Genomic DNA, 22,151 nt, shown 5'->3' on the forward strand with positions numbered 1-22,151 from the left:
AGCACTTATACGTTTTGTTCTATGAGATAATATCAGTCCGTTAACATGACCTTTGTGAATTATGAAGCCTTTTATGTGCTTTATGTGCTTTTTTATTACATTAATACTTACAAAATTAAGAAACAGTGACATTAGCTGATGAAGATTATCGCATATCTCCTCAGCCTGTGTTTACAACAAACCTTGTTTTCTGCGTTTATCCAAAAACCTTACATAAATGCATTTGTCCAACTAACCATGGCGGAGTTAGTGCCTTCAAAAATACTCTATTGCTCTCAATGTCGAACTCGCCCAATGTCTTGGAGGATATCAGTGAGTATGGAAAGGGGTGGAGGCTCTGGAAATGCGTCACTAGTACACAGGTTGTGCCAAACCAAACATTTTCTCTGCACTGACTGGTGGCACTCGCAACAAGGCAAGGTCTTGATAATTAATGAGTGAACAAAAAAAATCAGAGCCTCTATGCAAATGAGGAGCCTTTATAGACCTTGGGTGATCTTTTTGGATAACGATTCGCTGCAAACTTGTGACTGATCAGTTTAACATCTGTGGATAAAGAGTTAAGTGTGTCTTGCATTTCAAACTTCAAGTATCTGACAGCAATCACATCTTCATTACTTTGCTGAATGAGGAAACGGATACTGAACATTTGTAGGCTATTGGAATTTACCACTTTGACCAAACTCATCCATTCATTATTCCCCGCTGCATTTTTAAAACGCACACCTCAACCGATTGATCCGGGAGTGATACAGCAAGATTAGACTACCGCATTCATTCCAATATATTTTTAAACTCTGTTCAGTGCCACATCGCCATGTCAAGCGATACGTCGGATCAGAGTAGGCGGTTCTGTGTACTGTCTTGGGATCAGGTGCGTCGTTTGAACTCAATTCTTAGAGAAGCAATCCCGATTCACGGCCGCGGAAATTTCCCTACACTCTCTCTACAACCCCGGCAGATCGTTCAGGTAAAGCGCGTGCGCCACAACTTCCATACTGAGTATATGCTGTCTACTCTGAATCGCTTCATGTTTTGTGATGTACTGTTAGTATGCATGTGCTTTGTTGCAAAAAAAATGCCCTATGGCATATTAAAGTAGTCTATTCGCCTATATTCTATTGAGTGATGGAGCCATGTCTCTGACCGACCTGGTCACAGAGGATGTTGTATTCTGTATATGTCAATCCGAGATACTCATTTAGTATGGTGTGTTACCTTTCGTATGGTATGCATTAATTTGTGGATGTCCATCACTCATTTTGTATGATACAATTTTTTTTTAAAGTACAATATGTTACGAATTTGCGAAGCTTATGATATTACGAATTCTAGCTAGATGGCTAACATCAGTTAGGCTAGGGGTTAGGGTTAAATTTAGGGTTAGCCAAAATGGTAAGGGAAGGGTTAGTTAACATGCAAAGTAGCTAAAAAGTAGTAAGTAGCTCAAGTTGCTAAAATGCTGAAGTTGTCCGTGATAAGATTTGCACTCGCAACCTTAGGGTTGCTCGACGTTTGCATTTATATGCCCACTATCCACCCCGACCAACCACCCAACATTAGTTTTTGCCATATGTTACGTTTGGTTACTTATCATACCAGGTTGAGTACCTCGGATTTAAATGTACTATGCATGTTACGTCTAGTCTGCGACCAAACTGATGCCTATCATACATATCATACTTCACTGTAGCAATAGTCATTCTCTAGTTCAGGTCAAAGAGTGAGCTGAACTCCAACCCTGCCCCATATAGGACCTTTACTGTTGACTTCCACTCTGTCAGTAGTGAGCTTCAGTAGGTGTTAACCCATTAACAATAGCCATTCCGGTAACTCTTTGCAACAATTTATTTCTGTAACTGTATTTAAAGAAAAGTAGCCTGATTCATACAGTTAGTTAGCAAAACAGGTCGCTTAATTTACCTTGCTGCTACAGTTTATGTTGTCATCAAATCCCTTTGTCATCAGTCACCATAGTATATTAATTACCACCGATGAGTCACATTTGACTGGAAGTGTCTTGCACCATTATGGGTCTGTTTCTAATATCCGTCCAGATGGGAGTTTTGATATACTCCACTTTTCTGATATGCATATTGACAATACCTTTCCAATTGACGGTGGCAGAAGGCTCGGTCATTTTGTATCATTAGAGAACAGTGGCGGTCAATGCCAATTAAGATAAGGGAGGACGATTTTTGTTTTCATGAGCATATTACAGCATATTGGATGACTCTCATTCGTATTCCATTCACCCAGTTCAATGTAACAGCGATAGGTTTAGGCTACTACTTGATACTCAAATTTTCTCTATACCCATCACAAGGTTGCTACAACCTAGCCTATAAATAAAAGTTTACAACGTAGGTGCACACAGGTCAAGAGAGAAATTTGAGGTCACAGACAGTGACACATGGACAGACAATGAAATGAAATACCGTCGTGCACACTCTTGCCTGCATCTAGCTTATATAGTGTGTAATCATTAGTCCAACAGTTGCAAACAAGAGTTTCTATTGGACAAATTCAGGTATGTTATCCCCGTTTTGTTCCGTTTGCTTCCGTTTAAGAAACTTTTTCAACAGAATCAGCGGAATGAATACACCCTGAAACACAGTTCACTTTCATAGCAGCCACTTTGTCTTCCTCGTCGCATCTATGCGCTCTACTCCTCTCACCTCTTCCCTTCGCTTGTGGCCTTCAATGCACAACACACAGCTGTATGGGATCAGGTGAAAAAACCTTTCCAAGCTGAACTGCTACACACAGCCTACATTGTTGTCACCATATTAGCTAAAGTGACATCATAGTCAGCATATTCATAGTCAGCATAGCTAATAGAACTAACATGATATTAAACCCGGTACAGTGTACAGTCAGAAAGCAGTTACACCGGCAGGCCCTGGTGGCAATAAGTTAGTAATACCAAAAGCTTACCTTGACTTGGAAGAGTTCCACTGTTATGTTGGAAAGTCATAGCCAGCTAACTAACATAGTATCATTCTGTATGAGCAGGGTGTTTCAGTAGCCTTAACTAGCTAGCTGCATTTGCTAAGTAAGTGAAACTGAAAGTGGAAAAAAATAATCTTTCTCTATTTCTCTCTTGCTTCTCCTTAATTTTGGAAGAAATTAATTTGTTCAATTATTATCTTTCTCTCTATTTGAGTCAACTACTCACCACATTCTATACACTACAGTGCTAGCTAGCTGTAGTTTATGCTTTCAGTACTAGATTCAATCTCTGATACTTGATTGGACAACATATCAGTTCATGCTGGAGGACGTCATCCGAAAGTTGTCATAATTACAGTGTAAGTCTATGGAAGGGGTTGAGAACCATGAGCCTCCTTGGCTTAGTATTGAAGTCAATGTACCCAGAGGAGGACAGAAGATGGCTGTACTCCGGCTATATCATGGTGCTACCCTACAGAGTGCTGTTGAGGCTACTGTAGACCTTCTTTGCAAAATAGTGTTTTAATTATTTGGTGACGTGATTATATTTAGTATAATCTTATCTAAAAAGGATCACTTTTTAAATGATTTACCATTTACATTTTTATGAAATTGACTGAGGAGGATGGTCCTCCCCTTCCTCCTCTGAGGAGCCTCCAATGTTAGAGATCTTGTGCTTTTGATAGTTTTAGGACCCCTGAGTGGTAGTTGGGCTTCTGATTTCAAAGGTTCCCTTATTGGCCAGAGTCCCTGAAATATCCCCTAGGTCATACACCTATCTCAAACCACAAAATGTTAAACTAATTTACTTAAATTAACGTTATATCCACAGAACTATATTGAGATTCTTTTTCTATGGGTATACCATCCAGATTCCAAGCAACTACAGACAGTTGATGCTCCCTGATATCTGGGGGAACCAGACAGTGCCTTGTGTTGTGTCTACCAAGGTGGTGCTGCTATCTGTCCAGGTCTCTCTTGAAAAATTGATTTTATCTCAATGAGACTAACCATGTTAAATAATCTGGACTGGCCAGTACCAGTATCTCCCTGCTGTAACTCGATCTCCAGCCCCCATCTGCTGGTTTTCATTAATGTCCCCCTCTACATCAGACATGTTCTTATGCATGGGATGGATGGTGGTTATGTAATTGAAAGATCATGCCAGCTGGTTTAACAATTAACATATTGATTTGACTGACAGTTATGTAGTTAGTCATGATTAAATAATCCAGGATTTCTGGATGTGGTAGTGGATATTTTCAACCTTTATGATAAATGCTTGATTGACTATGCAGGTGCTGTTCCATACAGGGTGTTCCCCAGGATTAGTGGGAACCATATGTCATCTTCCCAGCCTGACTTTCATAACAACCCCATTTGCTTGCTGAAATTAGTTACCAATAAACTAGACACACTTCAATTCTGTTCAAACAAAAACTTCACATTTGACTCTATAAGCCTCTTCTGAAGAAAAGTGTAATAACAAACATGAATGAGTCTCTGAAGATCAGCTTGATTTTATGTTTTTTAAAATAGTTTGTGTTTTTTGGACTTTATTATGGCACCCCCCCAGGCTTGTCTGGGATAAAAACATTTTAGTTGATACACCTGTGTCTTAAATACATGACTAAAAATGTTTTCACCCTGGACATGAGACTTTCATTGAGTTTAGACCTTTTAGAGTCCTAAGCACCAAGTCTTGATGGAGAAAGTATGCATGTTGTTTGATGTTTAAGTTACCATAGTAATTATTAAGAATGTGAATAACTTATATTAGAACCGGCTATGAAAAATTTATTGTTTTGTAAAAACTTGAAAATGAACATGAGTAGTTTATACAAAACTTTGTTTGGTGATCATCCCCAAATTTAGCTGTTAAAAAGCTTAATAGTTGCATCCTTTCTCCGGGAACTGTCTGCTGACAACAGGATGGCAGGTCTTTTTGATGTGCTGCTCTAGAGTTCCAGACACACCTGGATATAAGGGGATGGACACACATTAGTATGAGTTTTGGAGTGAGTACAGTAAATCCAATCCAACCAGTCACACCTAAGATAATAATCTATATGTCATCACACAGACGGACATAGCGAAGGAGGTTTACAGAGTGCATACTTCTCTGATCTGGAGAGATCGCAGGTAGTTGGTCAGAATGTTCTGGAGGTCCTAGTAATATAGAGAATATAGAATATAGATAGAGGTACTGAATGCAATTGAAAGAGCGAGTTAACATTTACATTGATTATTGAGGACTACAAGGGTGCCTTCCAATCAGACACATGGATGCGTAAAAGACACGGCATCCCAATGGCGTTCAAAGTAGAGGTCGGCCGATTAATCGGAATGGCCGATTAATTAATGCCGATTTCAAGTATTCATGACAATCGGAAATCGGTGTTTTTGGACACCGATTTGGCATATAAAAAAAATATATTTGTATATATATATTTTTATATATATATATATATATATATATTTATATATATATATATATTTTTTTTTATATATATATATATATGTTTTAATTTTTTTAATATATATTTATATATATATATATATATATATGTTTTTTTTTATATATATATATATATATATATATATATATATGGTGTAAAAAAATATATCTAACTAGGCAAGTCAGTTAATAACACATTCTTATTTTCAATGACCGCCTAGGAACGGTGGGTTAACTGCCTTGTTCAGGGGCAGAACGACAGATTCTTACCTTGTCAGCTCAGTGATTCAATCTTGCAACCTTAGATTAACTAGTCCAATGCTCTAACCACCTGACTCTCATTGTACTCCATGAGGAGCCTGCCTGTTACGCGAATGCAGTAAGCCAAGGTAAATTGCTAGCTAGCATTAAACTTATCTTATAAAAGACAATAAATCTATCATAATCACTAGTTAACTACACATGGTTGACGATATTACTAGTTTATCTAGTTTGTTCTGCGTTGCATATAATCGAGGGGGTGCGCATTCGCGAAAAAGGTCTGTCGTTGCTCCAACGTGTACCTAAGCATAAACATCAATGCCTTTCTTAAAATCAATACACAAGTATATATTTTTAAACCTGCATATTTAGTTAATATTGCCTGCTAACATGAATGTATTTTAACTAGGTAAATTGTGTCACTTCTCTTGCAACAGAGTCAGGGTATATGCAGCAGTTTAGGCCGCCTGGCTCGTTGCGAACTGTGTGAAGACAATTTCTTCCTAACAAAGACAGCCGACTTCGCCATATGGGGGATGATTTAACAAAAGCGCATTTGTGAAAAAAGCACAATCGTTGCATGACTGTACCTAAGCATAAACACCAACGCCTTTCTTAAAATCAATACACAGAAGTATGTATTTTTAAACCTGCATATCTAGCTAAAAGAAATACAGGTTAGCAGACACACTTCAATTAACCAGTTGAAATTGTGTCACTTCTCTTGCGTTCATTGCACGCAGAGTCAGAGTATATCATAATTACAACAGTTTGGAACAGTTGCAACAGTTTGGGCCGCCTGGCTCGTTGCGAACTAATTTGCCAGAATTTAACGTAATTATGACAAAACATTGAAGGTTGTGCAATATTTAGACTTATGGATGCCACCCGTTAGATAAAATATGGAACGGTTCCCTATTTCAATGAAATAATAAAAGTTTTGTTTTCGAAATGATAGTTTCCGGATTCGACCATATTAATGATCAAAGGCTCGTATTTCTGTGTTATTATGTTATAATTAAGTCTATGATTTGATAGAACAGTCTGACTGAGCGATGGTAGGCAGCAGCAGGCTCGTAAGCATTCATTCAAACAGCACTTTTGTGTGTTTTGCCAGCAGCTCTTCGCTGTGCTTCAAGCATTGAACTACTTATGACTTCAAGCCTATCAACTCCCGAGATTACGCTGGTGTAACCGATGTGAAGTGGCTAGCTAGTTTGCGGGGTGCTCGCTAATAGCGTTTCAAACGTCACTCGCTCTGAGACTTGGAGTAGTTGTTTCCCTTGCTCTGCTTTTGTGGAGTGATGGTTAACAATGCTTCGAGGGTGGCTGTTGTCGATGTGTTCCTGGTTCGAGCCCAGGTAGGGGCGAGGAGAGGGACGGAAGCTATACTGTTACACTGGCAATACTAAAGTGCCTATGAAATACAAATACTATATTAACCTCAACCTGAAACCTCTTACCTTGGTATATTGAAGTCTCATGTTAAAAGGAACCACCAGCTTTCTTATGTTCTGAGCAAGGAACTTAAACGTTAGCTTTTTTACATGGCACATATTGCACTTTTACTTTCTTCTCCAACACTTTGTTTTTGCATTATTTAAACCAAATTGAACATGTTTCATTATTTATTGATTTGAGGCTAAATTTTTATTGATGTATTATGTTAAGTTAAAATAAGTGTTCATTCAGTATTGTTATATCATTATTACAAATAAATTAACAAAATCGTCCGATTAATCGGTATCGTTTTTTTTGGGGTCCTCCAATAATCGGCATCGGCGTTGAAAAATCATAATCGGTCGACCTCTAGTTCAAAGGGAGGGGTCAGTTGGGGAGAGGTTTGTTGTGCTGTCCATCAGAAAAGTTGGAAAGACTCTCGTTCAGCCAATTAAAAACGTAGAACAGTGTTTTTCCCGACCAGACAGCTGCATTGGACATGCATTTTGGTTTGAAGGCAGCCTTACTCTGTGGTTCAAGTTGTATCTCACTTCCCCCTGAGTCTTCAGTCTCTCACCCTTGACCTCCCATTGACCCAGGGCCTCCTGCCAAACCCTCGGAGTCTCTTTGATAGGGAGTTCCTCCATGAGTAGACATGTTTATGGTGCATACTCCTCATATGGCATATCTTGTAAACTGAAGGAAAATGTAAATGCAACAATTTAAGATTTTACTGAGTTACAGTTCGTATAAGGAAATCAGTCAATTTAAATGCATTCATTAGGGCCTAATCTATGGATTTCACATGACTCTGGGAATACAGCTATGTATATTTTGGTCATATATAGAATACCTTTAAAAAAAGCTAGGGGCGTGGATCAGAAAACCAGTCAGTATCTTGTGTGACCCCCATTTGCCTCATGCAGTGTGCTCCATCTCCTGTAAGAACTGGGACATTTTCAACTTCCAGGAATTGTGCACAGATCCTTGTGTATTATCATGCTGAAACATTAGGTGTTGGAGGCGGGTGAATGGCACGACAATGGGCCTCAGGATCTCATAATATATAATAATAATATATGCCATTTAGCAGACGCTTTTATCCAAAGCGACTTACAGTCATGTGTGCATACATTCTACGTATGGGTGGTCCCGGGGATCGAACCCACTACCCTGGCGTTACAAGCGCCATGCTCTACCAACTGAGCTACAGAAGGACCACAATCACGGTATCTCTGTGAATTAAAATGGCCATCGATAAATTGCGTTCATTGTCCGTAGCTTATACCTCCCCATACCATAACCCCTCCATGGGGAACTCTGTTCACAACGTTGACATCAGCAAACCGCTCGCCCACACAATGCCATCCACGCGGTCTGCCATCTTCCCGATACTGTTGAAACCGGGATTCATCGATGAAGAGCACACTTATCCAGTGACGTTCAAAGGTTAACATTTTTCTACTGAAGTCAGTTACGACGCCGAACTGCAATCAGGTCATGACTCAAGGTTTGATTTTTCAAGAGGCTTTATTACTGCCACTTTAAATGAGTTTGGTACACATCCGGTGGATAGAGAGCCATTTATTATATTCAACATAGGCGGGCCAAGCACAGGAAGCAGCTCTTTCAGTAGTTTAGTTGGAATAGGGTCCAGTATGCAGCTTGAAGGTGTAGAGGCCAAGAGTATTTTCATGAATGTGTTGAGATATAGTATTAAAAAACTTGAGTGTCTCCCTTGATCCTAGGCCCTGGCAGTGTTGTGCAGACTCAGGACAACCGAGTTTTGGAGAAATACGCAGATTTAAAGAGGAGTCCGTAATTCTAATGATCATGATATTTTCGTCAAAGAATTTCATTAATTTATCACTGCTGAAGTGGAAGTTTGGGGATTGCTGCTTTTTAGTTAGCTTTGCGATAGTATCAAAAATACATTTAGGATTGTTCTCATTCTCCTCAATTAAGGATTAGGGTTAGAGCTCTTAGTACCATGCAGTATCGGTCTTTCCAAGCTAGTCGGAAGACTTCTAGTTTGGTGTAGCGCCATTTCTGTTACATTTTTCTGGAAGCTTGCTTCAGAGCTTGGGTATTCTCTGTATACCAGTTTCTTATGACAAATGTTGTTTTAAGGGGTTGTGACTGCATCTAGGGTATTACGCAAGGTTAAATTGAGTTCCTCAGTAAGGTGGTTAACAGATTGTTGTAGTCCAATGTCCTTGGGTAGGCAGAGGGAGTCTGGAAGAGCATCAAGGAATCTTTGGGTTGTCTGGGAATTTATAGCATGACTTTTGATGATCCTTGGTTGGGGTCTGAGCAGATTATTTGTTGTGATTGCAGAAGTAATAAAATGGTGGTCCGATAGTCTAGGATTATGAGTAAAAACATTAAGATACACAATATTTATTCTACGGGACAAAACTAGGTCCAGAGTATGACTGTGGCAGTGAGTAGGTCCGGAGACATGTTGGACAAAGCCCACTGAGTCGATGATCGCTCCAAAAGCCTTTTGGAGTGTGTCTGTGGACTTTTCCATGTGAATATTAAAGTCACCAAAATATGTATTTTTTTATATTTGAATATGCCATGACTACAAGTTCCGATAGGAATTAAGGCAAGTCAGTGAGGAACGCTGTATACGGCCCAGTAGGCCTGTAAACAGTAGCTATAAAAAGTGATTGAGTAGGCTGCATAGATTTCATGACTAGAAGCTCAAAAGATGAAAACACACTTTTTTTTCTTTGTTAATTGAAATTTGCTATCGTAAATGTTAGCAACACCTCCGCATTTTGCGGGATGCGCAGGGGATATGGTCACTAGTGTAACCAGGAGGAGAGGCCTAATTTAACACTAAATTCATCAGGCTTAAGCCATGTTTCAGTCAGGCCAATCACATCAATATTATGATCAGTGATGAGTTAATTGACTGTAACTGCCTTGGAAGTGAGGGATCTAACATTAAGTAGCCCTATTTTGAGATGTGAGATTTCACAATCTTTTTCAATAATGACAGAAATGGAGGTCGTCTTTATTCCAGTGAGATTGCTAAGGCGAACACTGCCATGTTTAGTTTTGCCCATCCTAGATCGAGGCATAGACACAGTCTCAATGGGGATAGCTGAGCTGACTATGCTAGTGGCAGACTCTACTAAGATGGCAGGGTGGCTAACAGCCTGCTGCCTGGCCTGTACCATATCTTATTGTGGAGCTAGTTGAGTTAGACAGGGCACTACATTCATAGATCAGATGAGAGCACCCCTCCAGCTAGGATGGAGTCTCACTCCTCATCAAGCCAGGCTTGTTCCTGTTTGTGGGTGAGTCCCGGGAAGAGTGCCAATTATCTACAAATTCTATCTTGTGGGAGGGGCAGAAAAGTTTTCAACCAGCGATTGAGTTGAGACTGCTGTAGAGCTCATCACTCCCCCTAACTGGGAGGGGGCCAGAGACAATTACTCGATGCTGATCTTTCTATCTGATTTACATGCTGAAGCTATATTGCGCTTGGTGACCTCTGACTCTTTCATCCTAACGTCGTTGGTGCCTACGTGGATAACAATATCCCTATACTCTCTACACTCACCAGTTTTAGCCTTAGCCAGCACAATCTTCAGATTAGCCTTAACGTCGGTAGCCCTAACCCCTGGTAAAGAGTATGAGCGCTTGATTATTATTTTTTAAGTCTAATACTATGGGTAATGAACTAGGGTGTTCTCGGGTAATGACTAGGGTGTTCAATTTGTCAGAGCTAATGGTGGGAGGCTTCGGCGTCTCAGACCCGGTAATGGGTGGAGGAGAGACCAGAGAAGACTCGGACTCTGACTCCGACTCGTTGCTTAATGGGTTGAATGTTTCTGTCGGCTGAATGAGTGACACCGGTTAAGCATTCCTACAGTATTTCCTTCCAGAAGCCATGAGAAAATTGTCCAGCAGCGGGGACCGTGCAAGAGGATTTATGCTACCATCTGTACTTATTGGTGGCACAGACGCTGTTTCATTACTTCCTACACTTAAATGACCCTTTCCTACACTTAAATTACCCTTGCCTAAACGATTGCGTCTGAAGCTGGGTTTCCTCGCCATAAGGTGATCGTTCTCCTGTATATTATGAGTACAGCGACTGCATTTAGAAAGCATAATGTTAATGTTACTCGTTAGCTTCGGGTGGTGGAGGTCATGTAGAACCATGTCCAGACAAAGTGTCCGGGGTGAAAAAGTTGAATGATAAAAGTTGAGCGAGGGAGAAAAATAAAATAATATTAAACGGTAATTTAAAAAAAATTAAAGTTGGCAGGTAGCAAAGAAACGTTAGCAACAAACCGCACAGCAGCACGTAAACAAGTTTACAAGTTGTGACCGGAAATGACGATAAGGAAAATTATGTTTAAGATTGTTAACTAGCAAATATTATATTTGTTTTCTCCTCTCATTTAAAGCTTCCTGATTTTAAGCTAGCCAGTTGATAGTAATGCTAGGATGAATGTCATTACACTTCTTTGGACACTGTGTTACCAAACCTCCAAACGAGCTTCAATGCCATACAACACTCCTTCCGTGGCCTCCAAATGCTAGTAAAACATGCTCTGCAACCCTCCCGCCCGACTAGCATCATTACTCTGGATGGTTCTGACTTAGAATATGTGGACAACTATAAATACCTACAGTTGAAGTCGGAAGTTTACATACACCTTAGCCAAATACATTTAAACTCAGTTTTTCGCAACTCCTGACATTTAATCCTTGTAAAAATTCCCTGTCTTAGGTCAGTTAGGATCACCACTTTATTTAAAAAATGTGAAATGTCAGAATAATAGTAGTTATTTATTTCAGGTTTTATTTCTTTCATCACATTCCCAGTTGGTCAGAAGTTCCCATACACTCAATTAGAATTTGGTAGCATTGCCTTAAAATTTTTAACTTGGGTCAAACGTTTCGGGTAGCCTTCCACAAACTTCCCACAATAAGTTGGGTGAATTTTGGCCCGTTCCTCCTGACAGAGCTGGTGTAACTGAGTCTCGTTTGTAGGCCTCCTTGAGAGGCACACGCTTTTTGATGGCCACTCCAATACCTTGACTTGGTTATCCATAAGCCATTTTGCCACAACTTTGTATGCTTATCACTGTCCATTTGCGATCAAGCTTTAACCTGACTGATGTCTTGAGATGTTGCTTCAATATATCCACATAATTGTCCTTCCTCATGATGCACCAGTCCCTCCTGCAGCAAAACACCCCCACAACATGATGCTGCCACCCCTGTGCTTCATGGTTGGGATGGTGTTCTTCAGCTTGCAAGCATCCCCCTGTTCCCTCCAAACATAACAATGGTCATTATGGCCAAACAGTTCTATTTTTGTTTCATCAAACCAGAGGAAATTTCTCCAAAAAGTATGATCTTTGTCCCCATGTGCAGTTGCAAACTGTAGTCTGGCTTTTTTATGGCTGTTTTGGAGCACTCGCTTCTTCGTTGCTGAGCGGCCTTTCAGGTTATGTCGATATAGGACTCGTTTGACTGTGGATTTAGATACTTTAGTACCTGTTTACTCTAGCATCTTCACACTGTCCTTTGCTGTTGTTCTGGGGTTCATTTGCACATTTGGTACCAAAGTATGTTCATCTCTAGGAAATAGAATGTGTCTCCTTCCTGATAGGTATAACGGCTGCGTGGTCCCACGGTGTTAATACTTGCGTACTATTGTTTGTACAGATGAATGTGGTACCTTCGGGCATTTGAAAACTGCTCCCAAGGATGAACCAGACTTGTGGAGGTCTACAATATTTTTTCTGAGTTTTTGGCTGATTTTCTTTTGATTTTCCCATGATGTGAAGCAAAGAGGCACTGAGTTTGAAGGTAGGCCTTGAAATGCATTCACAGGTACACCTCCAATTGACTCAAACGATGTCAATCAGAACCTTCTAAAGCCGTGACACAATTTTCTGGAACCTTCCAAAGCTGTTGAAAAGGCACAATCATCTTAGTGTATGTAAACTTCTGACCCACTGGAATTGTGATACAGTGAATTATAAATGAAATAATCTGTCTATAAACAATTGTTGGAAAAATGACTTGTGTCACGCACTAAGTAGATGGCCAAACCGACTTGCCAGAACTATAGTTTGTTAACAAGAAATTTGTGGAGTGGTTGAAAAACGAGTTTTAATGACTCCGACCTAAGTGTATGTAAACTTCCGACTAACTATAGGTGTCCCGCTAGACTGTAAACTCTCCTTCCAGACTCATATTAAGCATCTCCAATCCAAAATAAAATCTGGAATTGGCTTTCTATTTCTCAACAAAACCTCCTTCACTCATGCTGCCAAACATACCCTCGTAAAACTGACTATCCTACTGATCCTTGACTTTGGCGATGTTATTTACAAAATTGTCTCCAACACTCTACTCAGCCATTTGGATTCATTCTATCACAGTGCCATCCATTTTGTCACCAAAGCCCCATATACTACCCACCACTACGACCTGTATGCTCTCGTTGGCTGGTGCTCGCTTCATATTCGTCGCCAAACCCACTGGCTCAAGGTCATCTTTAAGTCTTTGCTAGATAAAGCTCCGCCTTATCTCAGCTCACTGGTCACCATAGCAACACCCACCTGTAACACGCACTCCAGCAGGTATATTTCACTGGTCATCCCCAAAGCCAACACCTCATTTGGCAGCCTTTCCTTACAGTTCTCTGCTGCCATTGACTGGATTGAATTGCAAAAATCACTGAAGTTGGAGACTTATATCTCCCTCACTAACTTTAAGCATCAGCTGTCAGAGCAGCTTACCGATCACTGCAGCTGTACACAGCCCATCTGTAAATAGCCCATCCAACCAACTACTTATCTCATCCCATATTTGTTTTTGTGCTTTTTTTACACACCAACATTTCTACTTGCACATCTATCACTTCAGTGTTAATTGTAATTACTTCGCCACTATGGCCTTACCTTCTTACTTCATTTGCACACACGGTATACAGATTATTTTCTATTGTGTTCTTTACTATACGTTTGTTTATCCCATGTTTAACTCTGTTGTTGTTGCACTGCTTTGCTTTATCTTGGCCAGGTCACAGTTGTAAACTGTCTAACTGGTTAATCGGGATAGCCCCCCTTTTTAAAAAATTTAGCCTAAAATGACATATTAATTCTAACTGCCTGTCTTGGTACCATTTGAAAGGAAACACTTTGAAGTTTGTGGATGTGTAAATTGAATGTGGGAGAATATAACACAATAGATCTGGTAGAAGAATATACAATGAAAAAAAAAACTTTTTTTCCCCCTACAACCATCTTTGAAATGCAACAGAAAGGTCCCAAATCTAGCCATCACTCTGGTTGTAATTCTGATGGTGTCCACAAGAGGGCAGCAGTGTATGTGCAAAGTTTCAGACTGATAACTTGAAGTAGGAACAAGCTACTTGACATTTAGAGTGAAGTCACCCAGGTACATTTGGGCTAATCGTGAAGGCCACATTTACATTACATTTGTCTGCAAGAATGTTGTCAAATCTGTATACTTAGACTTTGATTTAGCTTTTGTAGTATTAATAGCCATATTGTAAGTTCAACATTAGCAAAACACCCAGTTTTCAAAACTTCAACTCTCCATATTCTTGCAATTTTTGTCTAAAAGGAAAAGGCTTGCTGTCAAAGGTCAGCAGCAACATTTTGCGACAGATACGGGGTTTCCGCATAATACCGCAAAGCCCAGCTCATTGGCTATCTAACTAGCTTTGTTTGACCCTGAATGGTGCTTATTTGACAAAGTTAGTCAATCAAGTGAAGACCGCCTGTGTCATTAGGCGTCGCTCTCTGACCAAATTTGGTGTCCTATAGGATTACTACTCTCCTAATGATATAGTGAAGTCTGGTTACGTTCTAGGAAAAATATGTAATTTGACTGGTTGAAACAACGTTTAGGGTTAAATTTTCAGATTCCTTTCTTTGCAAATTGAATGAGTGGAAATACAAAATCGATCGTGCATGCCTTATTGATCTGAAAATTGATTTTATCTAACAAAACGAAACTTCATGTTATTTCTGGGACCCTTGGGATGATAAATCAGAGAAAGATTTTAGAATGTAAGTACACATTTCAACTTCAGAGGTGAATTTATCAAACCTGTCGCTGTGAAAAAAGTGTTTTGTTGTTAGGAGCTCTCCTCAAACAATAGCATGGAATTTGTTCGCAGTAATAGCTACCCTGAATTGGATAGTGCAGTTATATTAACAAGAATTTAAGTTTTCAGCCGATATAAGACACGGTCATGACTCACGTCGCTACATGATTTACATTTGACAGAACTCTTATCTCTAATAAAGGTGAAATAAAATAAAATATATATAAAAATTAGCTGCTATCAATTTAATCTGAAATGTACCATTGTTAAACAAATTGCCGTTACTTTGTAGACATGACTTCTCCTCTTCAAGCTACTTCCTTAGATTTGATTGATGGAACAATCCAGGCCAATGGTTGCAGCAATACTGCAAATCTTTTTATACAAACGTACAAAACTTTCTATAAGCTTATGAATCTCTTGGTAACGTGATAAGTGTGTGCAGATAAATCTGCAAGTGTGTTTTTGATTCACAGCAGAATATTAATAGTTGTAAATGGACTTGTAATAATTCTGCAAATCTTATTGAATGTATGCAAATGTCATGTTTCAAGTTTGTGACTAGGGATGCACCGATATGACATTTTTGGCTGATACCGATATCCTCCTTGCCAAAAAAGGATAGGGATATTTTAACATTTTAGCGGCCTTTTAAGCATTCTAGTAGTCTTAAATAGTTGAAACACACACGCACTCTGACCAAAAAAGTTATACTTAAACGCCAAAATGTTTGGGTTACTACAAGTTTTAGTTATTACATGATTCCATATGTGTTATTTCATAGATTTGATGACTTCACTATTATTCTTCAATGTAGAAAATAGTAAAAAATAAAGAAAAACCCTGGAATGAGTAGGTGCCTGTTACGGTTTTCTAATGGTGAAGGAGAGTCGGACCAAACTGCAGCGTGTCGATTTCGATCCATGTTTATTTAACCAAACGTAAAACACGACTAAACACGAACACTACAAAACAATAAACGAAACGAAAACCAAAACAGCCTATACATGTGTCATCTAACAAGGACATCAAGACACTCAGGACAATCACCCACAATACAACCAAAGAATATGGCTGCCTAAAAATGGTTCCCAATCAGAGACAACTATAACCACCTGCCTCTGATTGAGAACCACTTCAGACAGCCATAGACTTTCCTAGAACACCCCACTAAGCTACAACCCCACTAAGCTACACACCACATACAAAAACCCATGTCACACCCTGGCCTGACCAAATACATGAAGAAAAACACAAAATACTTCAACCAGGGCGTGACAGTGCCCAAATTTTTTACTGGTACTGTTGTTGGGAAAGGTATGATTAAATGACTGAACAAATCATTTTAAATGGAACTGTAAATAAGTAAAACTTATACTCTGTTTTATTATATCTGATTAACAATATGAGTTCATAAGAAGGGATTGTGAGACACGGACAAGGAATAATTAAAGTTAATGAACACCATTCCAACTAGGAAGAAACGAATGGGTTGTGGACTGTGTAAACACAAGGTCGTTAGCCTGTGGTTGAACCTACGGAACTGAGCTCTGGGGTTTTTAGACAGAGTGCATTCCTAAGTTTGCTGTTAATTAGAACTGTCAGCTCAGTGTTGTTCGATAATGTTGAGGGGTCAAAAGTTACCTGGGAGTGTGTTAGTAAGTTAGAATGAACCTTTCACCTCACTTTGTCCCAGTCGAGAGGAGGGGATTCTGTTAAAGCAATGAAATGACGTCATGATTTGTATATAAACTGTTGCTCATGGTAAAGTGACAGCGCGCTCAGAGAATAAATTCTGTTACCTATTATTGAAAAGACTGGTCTCCATCTATTTTATGCAAACAAGAATCTTACAAATTCTCATAAAATAGATTAAGGGTTTTCAATTATTGAATGCACATTGGCATAATTAAATTACACTAACAACTGTATGTACATTTGCTTTCTGTATTACATTTTCAATAAATGGGTGAGAAAAAGATGATATTAATTCATTTTAATTCAAGCTGTAACCCGACAAGATCTAGGGTATGAAGTCAATGTGTATGAAACATTTCTGAATGCATTATTAAGTGTTGAGTCTAGCTTTGTCTCGTTTCACAGCATCTGTAGTCCCTGTCCAATTGATAACTGTAATCTGACTGGACACTGCTACATTGTTGCAGAAAGCAATATAAGGCTACTGATCAAAAAGTTACTAAGAATTTAGTATCATTTGGCATTACGGTGACCCACACCATTCAATTACCTTTAATTATATACATACCAATCATGTCTGTCTTTGCTGTAGGGCCCATGATGTATGTCTATGCGCTTAGGGGTGCACTGTTGAATGAAACTGAAGGCCTTTGTCTGTCTGCAGCCTAACCCTTTATGTATAATTAGAGGCAGCTTATGATCTGATGGACATGATGAGAGTGTTAATTACTGTCAGACTGACACTAATCTGTCTGGACGAGGAGATTTGAAGGCTGCAATGGGAGGAGGTAGGGAGGTAAGAGTTGGAGAGGTGTTTTGCTAAAGTGTGATGCAAGTACTTGAGATATAATATGTGTAGGATCTGTACAATAGGTTAGTCCAGTTTCCAGTTGTATTTAAGATCGTTTGCTCTTTGATATTTAAGTTGTTTTTTTCTCTCATTTACAACTGTGACCTGGCCAAGATAAAGCAAAGCAGTGTGACACAAACATCAACACAGCGTTACGCATGGAATAAACAAGCATTACAGTCAAAAACACAATAGAAAAAAAGTCTATATACAGTGTGTTCAAACGGCGTGATGAGGTAAGGCAATAAATAGGCCATAGTGGTGAAGTAATTGCAATTTAGTAAACTAACACTGGAGTGATAGATGTGCAGATGATGATGTGTAATTAGAAATAATGTTGTGCAAAAGAGCAAAAAAGTAAATTAGAAAAACATTGGGGATGAGGTAGGTAGATTGGATGGGCTATTTACAGATGGGCCGTGTACCTATCAGTGTGTGGGCTTTTTATAAACATTAGCTAAAATGATTAATTCTTAAATGAAAAGTTTCTCTGTATTCCATTGCATTTTACTGCATATTGTTACATGCAAAATAAGTTTAAAAAATGTATGGTTGAACATGGTAGTACAGCCTACCATGTTCTACCATCAATTTTTTTAATTGGTGAAATGTAGGCTACACATTTCCTAGCGTCTAGCTTGCATATCTGCCTGTGCTAAAGCCTTTTTGAGAGTGTTGAGGATTCTGACTGAAAGCTGTGATCACTTTCAAATGCAAGTTAAACTGACTCTTAACCGAAAGAGCTCTTTGGATTTTAAGAGTAAATTACATGTTTCCTTTACATGCACGAACTGTGCATTTTAATGGTGCCAACCCACCAAGTGGATTGAGTTTAGCTTTAGTGTGCTGTTAGTGCCACATCTTTGTATTTCCTGAGGTCTTCTAGACACACTTTCTCAGTGTGACTGCCAGTGTCTGTTAGCGTGCCATTCCTACCACTATCTAACTATGGAGCACAGACCCAGGGATGTCAGACTTGGGACATCCTCTTCACAGATGATTGTGGCAGCCTCTTTGCTGAACTGGTCCTGCAGATCACCGTGCCTCTGAAAGTGAAACCTTTGACCCAACGGTTGTGGAGATTGGAGCAAGATTTTCTCATTGTCTGCTCCACTAGGGCCTATGCTAAGGCAAGCACTTACTACCGGTGTGAATCGCAGTGCAGGGGTATAAATCATATAGCACTAACTGCTGCCGTCTGGGTTGTGTTCATTAAAGCATGCAACAGAAAGCGTTTGAAAGTTTTGCAATGGAAACTGAAAATTTGTTTTTCTTATTTAATTTTGTTCCTACTGAACATGGCCCTTGTGAAACAGGCATGACCCAGACAGTGAGTCAGATCCTCAGTGAGTAGTCCTTCTGCTATCCTTCTGGGCCTGTTAGTTTCCATTCAAACTGATGGCGGTGATGATTAAATGTACTTTCGTGAGCAGTGTATTGATCTCTGCCTAGTGCTTACACAGCCTATTGACTTTTCCAGAGGCCCATGTTGGAACTTATTGAGAAATGTCTCAAGATGTTTACTTGAGTCTTTGCAGGTTTGTGTGTGTGTGTGTGTGTGTTCTTTGGTTGAATAATGTTGGCAAGGAGGAGGCAGGTGGTCTGGCACCAAAGTCAGCAAATGTTCCACAAGGGAAAGGCATGTCTGTCCTGTATGGGCAAGGAGTGCCTTTGGACATAACCAATTACATTTATATTACTTCAGAAATGTATTTTTTTAATTAAACATAAAAATGAAAAGCGTTTGAGCGTATGTCTAATACATACTCTGTCTCCCTTACCCAGGTGGTGCGGGCGCGGCTGGAGGAGAGGGGTGTGTCAGTACGAGACGTGCGGCTGAACGGCTCTGCAGCCAGCCACGTGCTCTACCAGGACACTGGCATGGGCTACAAGGACCTGGACCTGATCTTCGGTGTGTCTCTGAAGGACGACCAGGCTTTCCGGCTAGTCAAGGACGTGGTAATGGACTGCCTATTGGACTTCCTACCAGCGGGGGTCAGAAAGGAGCGCATCTCGCCGCTGACCCTTAAAGAGGCCTACGTGCAGAAACTGGTGAAAGTATGCAACGACACAGACCGCTGGAGCCTCATCTCACTGTCCAACAACACGGGCAAGAATGTGGAGCTCAAGTTTGTGGACTCTCTCAGGCGGCAGTTTGAATTCAGCGTGGACTCCTTCCAGATTGGCTTGGATGCGCTGCTGCTGTTTGACCACTGCTCACAGACGGCCATGTCCGAGAGCTTCCACCCCACCGTGATTGGGGAGAGTGTGTATGGGGACTTTGAGGGTGCCATGGGTCATCTGTGTCAGCGGATCATTGCCACGCGCAGCCCCGAGGAGATCCGAGGCGGGGGGCTACTTAAGTACTGCCACTTGCTGGCACAGGGGTTCAGGCCCATCTGTGAAACCGAGATGAAGGCTCTGCAGCGCTACATGTGCTCGCGCTTCTTCATCGACTTCTCTGACATCTGCGAGCAGCAGCGTAAGTTGGAGGCCTACCTGCAGAACCACTTTGCCGGCATGGAGCACAAGCGCTATGAGTGCCTGATGACTCTGCACCAGGTGGTGAATGAAAGCACTGTGTGTCTGATGGGCCATGAGCGGCGCCAGACGCTCAGCCTCATCTCTATGTTGGCGCTACAGGTGCTGGCTGAGCAGAATGCCATCCCCACGGTGACCAACGTCACCTGCTTCTACCAGCCCGCACCCTACGTGCATGACATCAACTTCAGCAATTACTACATAGCACATGTGCAGCCACAGCCACCGCTAGTTCACTACAGTAACTCTCACCATACTTGGCTGCACTGTAACTGAGCTAACAAGCATGTGCAGGGCAGAGGTGGATGTGGCATCCAATGTTTCTCTCCATTGGGTTGGAGCTGCAGAATGGCAGCATTGCTCTGTCTTTAAAAATAAATAAATAAACTAAGCAAATGGAAATGTGACTTGACTGAAACGATCCTTTACTGCTGTATGATTTTAGCCAATCTTCTCTCAACAATTGTATTTTTCCTCACACGTTTGTTAATGCTGACGGTCCTTTTCACATGTAGCAAGAATGTTGAAGTAGTTCCTTAAGTGAGAACGAAATCATAGATTTTTTAAAATAAGAAAATAAAAACATTTATTTTGGAAGAAACAAACTATGAAGCTTTATTTTCAGACTGCTGCTTCAGTTGACTTATTTTTTAAACAACAGTTACAGGACCAAATATGTATTTTGTTCAGAACAGAAGGGATTATTGTGATTCCAAGTGCCTAAAATGATCTGAGCAATTTACAAAAACGCCTCTGTAAAGTGAGAGCTGTGTTTCTTTTTTTAGGGGTTTGTGTTGCCTAGATTACTCCAAATCTCTTTTCAGGGACAGAGACATTCATCTTCACGCGATTTAAATAAATACAATTTTAAAAATCCCTATCCTCGTGTTTTGAAAATTCTGAAATATGTGTATTATAAGCATAGCCTGTGTAAATGGGAAAGAAAGGCCTTGATACCGTTGGGTTCTAAGAATATGAAATATACTTATTCATGTCACTGAGGGAGTGCTGAGGTTCAGAGAGTGTACACCAGAAGGGAATGGATATAGGAGGAATGTATATAGTGTGTGCAATTAAGCTTGGAATGTGTTGAGTTCAGGGAAGCGATTTACATGTGGCAGGCATTGATAAGGGGAGAGAGCCATGGATTAGTGATGGAGGGGGGTTGAGGTCAGGTCAGGTCAGGTCACATTAAGTGAGAAATAAAAGTTTATGGCCCGTATCACTAGTGTCCTGCCTAGCAGTAAAGAACGATGTTTGTACAGATGTGTAGGAGTGCTTGTGTAAATATCAGTGCTTGTGTGAAAATGTTTTTGTCTAATGCAGCTGTATTGATCCTCTGGGAAGAATAAACTTGGTTAAGCTTTCTTAGTGTCTGAGAGTTTTAGTCTGAGAATAGTTGAGCTATTTTGGTATTGTTAGGTAGTTAAAGATGCATGTACAACAGATGACAGGATCCATAAACTAGGAGATTGAGCTATTTTATTGTTTGAGCTATTTTGGTATTTAAAATTTAACCTAACAATAAAATAGCTCAATCTCCTAGTTTATGGATCCTGTCATCTGTTTAACTACCCATAAAGGGATAGGATTTCTACACCATAGAAACTGTGGGGACTGTAAGTTGCTCTAGATAACAACAAAAATGCAGCTGTCCAGCTATGATTATCTTGATGACATACTGACAACAAAGACAACCCAGACCAGTTCCAGGAATTAGCCTGTGGAAAAACATAGTGTCTGTTGAGTGAGTGCCACTTCTTAAACTGGGTTTGTAAGATCCATTACAATCTGAGGACATGAACCATAAGAAGGCCTTTCTGAAGCACAAT

General features: G+C 40.1%; 1 protein-coding gene across 2 annotated transcripts; it reads left to right on the forward strand.

Moving 5' to 3' along the window:
- Nucleotides 1-264: 264 nt before the first annotated feature.
- Nucleotides 265-21,686, forward strand: tent5ba (terminal nucleotidyltransferase 5ba). Of its 2 annotated transcripts, none has more exons than XM_046360984.1 (2): nucleotides 265-312; nucleotides 19,564-21,686. In XM_046360984.1, exons 1-2 carry the CDS (start codon nucleotides 295-297, stop codon nucleotides 20,593-20,595), a joined length of 1,050 nt encoding a protein of 349 aa, XP_046216940.1. In that variant the 5' UTR covers nucleotides 265-294; the 3' UTR covers nucleotides 20,596-21,686. The 2 variants fall into 2 exon arrangements, with proteins under 2 accessions (XP_046216940.1, XP_046216939.1); XM_046360983.1 differs by lacking the exon at nucleotides 265-312 and adding an exon at nucleotides 349-970.
- The last annotated feature ends 465 nt before the right edge of the window (nucleotides 21,687-22,151 follow it).

Source organism: Oncorhynchus gorbuscha, linkage group LG09, assembly GCF_021184085.1.
Source record: "Oncorhynchus gorbuscha isolate QuinsamMale2020 ecotype Even-year linkage group LG09, OgorEven_v1.0, whole genome shotgun sequence".
NCBI lineage: Eukaryota > Metazoa > Chordata > Actinopteri > Salmoniformes > Salmonidae > Oncorhynchus > Oncorhynchus gorbuscha.

Bases quoted from the DNA above. Each gene is read 5' to 3' on its own strand.
- tent5ba (XM_046360983.1), top strand. From the start codon at position 818: ATGTCAAGCGATACGTCGGATCAGAGTAGGCGGTTCTGTGTACTGTCT. The intron at 971-19,563 runs GTAAAGCGCGTG...TCCCTTACCCAG, and splicing joins AACCCCGGCAGATCGTTCAG to GTGGTGCGGGCGCGGCTGGA.